Below are 2019 nucleotides of genomic sequence, written 5' to 3' on the forward strand. Positions count from 1 at the left end.
TAGTAGAGACGGGGTTTCACCGTGTTAGCCAGGATGGTCTTGATCTCCTGACCTCGTGATCCACCCGCCTAGGCCTCCCACAGTGCTGGGATTACAGGCTTGAGCCACCGCGCCCGGCCAGTAACCCTATTTTCTATTAAGAATCTTACCAGAATGTATTATATAAGTCATCTGTTGCCTTTCCAGTTCTTAGTCATTTTGCAACATACATTGTATCTCCTAGTAGATGTGAATGATCTCTTACCATGCTTTTGATGATTTATTCTCAGGTTTTTCACCAGTCTTGTGCTATTAGATTTAATCAGTGAAGTTCCCTTAAGGGAAATTAATCAGAAATATGGATGCAATCGTGGACAGATTCAATCTTTGCAACAGTCAGCTGCTGTTTATGCAGGTCAGTTAAACAAAGGGTTTCATAGTTATTTAAGACGATAATTTGAAGTCGAGTTAAGATTGCTTTTTTTTCCAAATTCCATTTTATTGTAGGCCTCTTTAAAAGTGCTATAATTTTGTACAGTTCTTGTCATCATCGGAAAATTCAAAACTGTGGCTCCTCAGGGCTCAGTACCATGTTACAGAGGATTGGTAACTAGCTGAATGTCTTGGCCTCTATTCCTTAGCAACCTGCTGACTATCCTCCTTTCTGTTTTCCTTTTTCTTCTCTTTTTCCTGTTGCAAGAAGAAACGAAACAGAGTTCTCTGTGGTCTCCCCTTTCTCATTAAGGTACTGATTGCCGGGCGCGGTGACTCACGCCTGTAATCCCAGCAATTTGGGAGGCTGAGTCGGGTGGATCACGTGGTCAGGAGTTCAAGACCAGCCTGACCAAGATGGTGAAACCCCATCTCTACTGAAAATACAAAAAATTAGCCACGTGTGGTGGTGAGTGCTTGTAATTCCAGCTACTCAGGAGGCTGAGGCAGAGAATTGCTTGAACCCAGGAGGTGGAGGTTGCAGTGAGCCGAGATCACACCACTGCACTCCAGCCTGGGTGACAGAGCAAGACTCTGTCTCAAAAAAAAAAAAAAAAAAAAAAAAGGTACTGATTAATACATATTGTTAAGGAGAAGGATGGAAGATGGAGAGGGATTTCTGAACTCCTGTCTGACTGTTACAAAAATGATCTATTCTAAGGTCTACCTTAATGTATTAAACCCTAAGCAAATGAGAAATTCTGAGTCTGATTTTACTAAGGAATCCTTACAAGCCCTTAAGAAGGAAACTATGGGCTACGAGAGGTTGTGTTATATGTATAAGAGGTTTCATCGTGAAGATATGTGCTTATGAGGGAGTACTATGGGGAAGATGAGAAGAGATAGTGGGTAGAGAGTAGGGGGCGGTAGTCGGGGGTGATGGGAGAAGGAGGAGGCAGCGAATCACTTATAAATGGCGCCGAAGCAGGACCCGAAGCCTAAATTCCAGGAGGGTGAGCGAGTGCTGTGCTTTCATGGGCCTCTTCTTTATGAAGCAAAGTGTATAAAGGTTGCCATAAAGGACAAACAAGTGAAATACTTTAAACATTACAGTGGTTGGAATAAAAATTGGGATGAGTGGGTTCCAGAGAGCAGAGTACTCAAATACGTGGACACCAATTTGCAGAAACAGTGAGAACTTCAAAAAGCCAATCAGGAGCAGTATGCAGAGGGGAAGATGAGAGGGGCTGCCCCAGGAAAGAAGACATCTGGTCTGCAACAGAAAAATGTTGAAGTGAAAACAAAAAAGAACAAACAGAAAACACCTGGAAATGGAGATGGTGGCAGTACCAGTGAGACCCCTCAGCCTCCTCGGAAGAAAAGGGCCCGGGTAGATCCTACTGTTGAAAATGAGGAAACATTCATGAACAGAGTTGAAGTTAAAGTAAAGATTCCTGAAGAGCTAAAACCGTGCCTTGTTGATGACTGGGACTTAATTACCAGGCAAAAACAGCTCTTTTATCTTCCTGCCAAGAAGAATGTGGATTCCATTCTTGAGGATTATGCAAATTACAAGAAATCTCGTGGAAACACAGATAATAAGGAGTA

At 42.8% G+C, this 2019-nt stretch overlaps 1 protein-coding gene across 1 annotated transcript in view; it reads left to right on the forward strand.

The window, feature by feature from the left end:
- Positions 1–2019, forward strand: part of POLQ (polymerase (DNA directed), theta) — a 124853-nt gene that overhangs the window by 50002 nt on the left and 72832 nt on the right. The window contains 1 exon segment of the mRNA XM_011971618.1: positions 270–394. Coding sequence (XP_011827008.1) covers positions 270–394 — 125 coding nt within the window.

The sequence above is a fragment of the Mandrillus leucophaeus genome, unplaced genomic scaffold (genome assembly GCF_000951045.1).
Source record: "Mandrillus leucophaeus isolate KB7577 unplaced genomic scaffold, Mleu.le_1.0 Scaffold123, whole genome shotgun sequence".
In the NCBI taxonomy this organism is placed as follows: Eukaryota; Metazoa; Chordata; class Mammalia; order Primates; family Cercopithecidae; genus Mandrillus; species Mandrillus leucophaeus.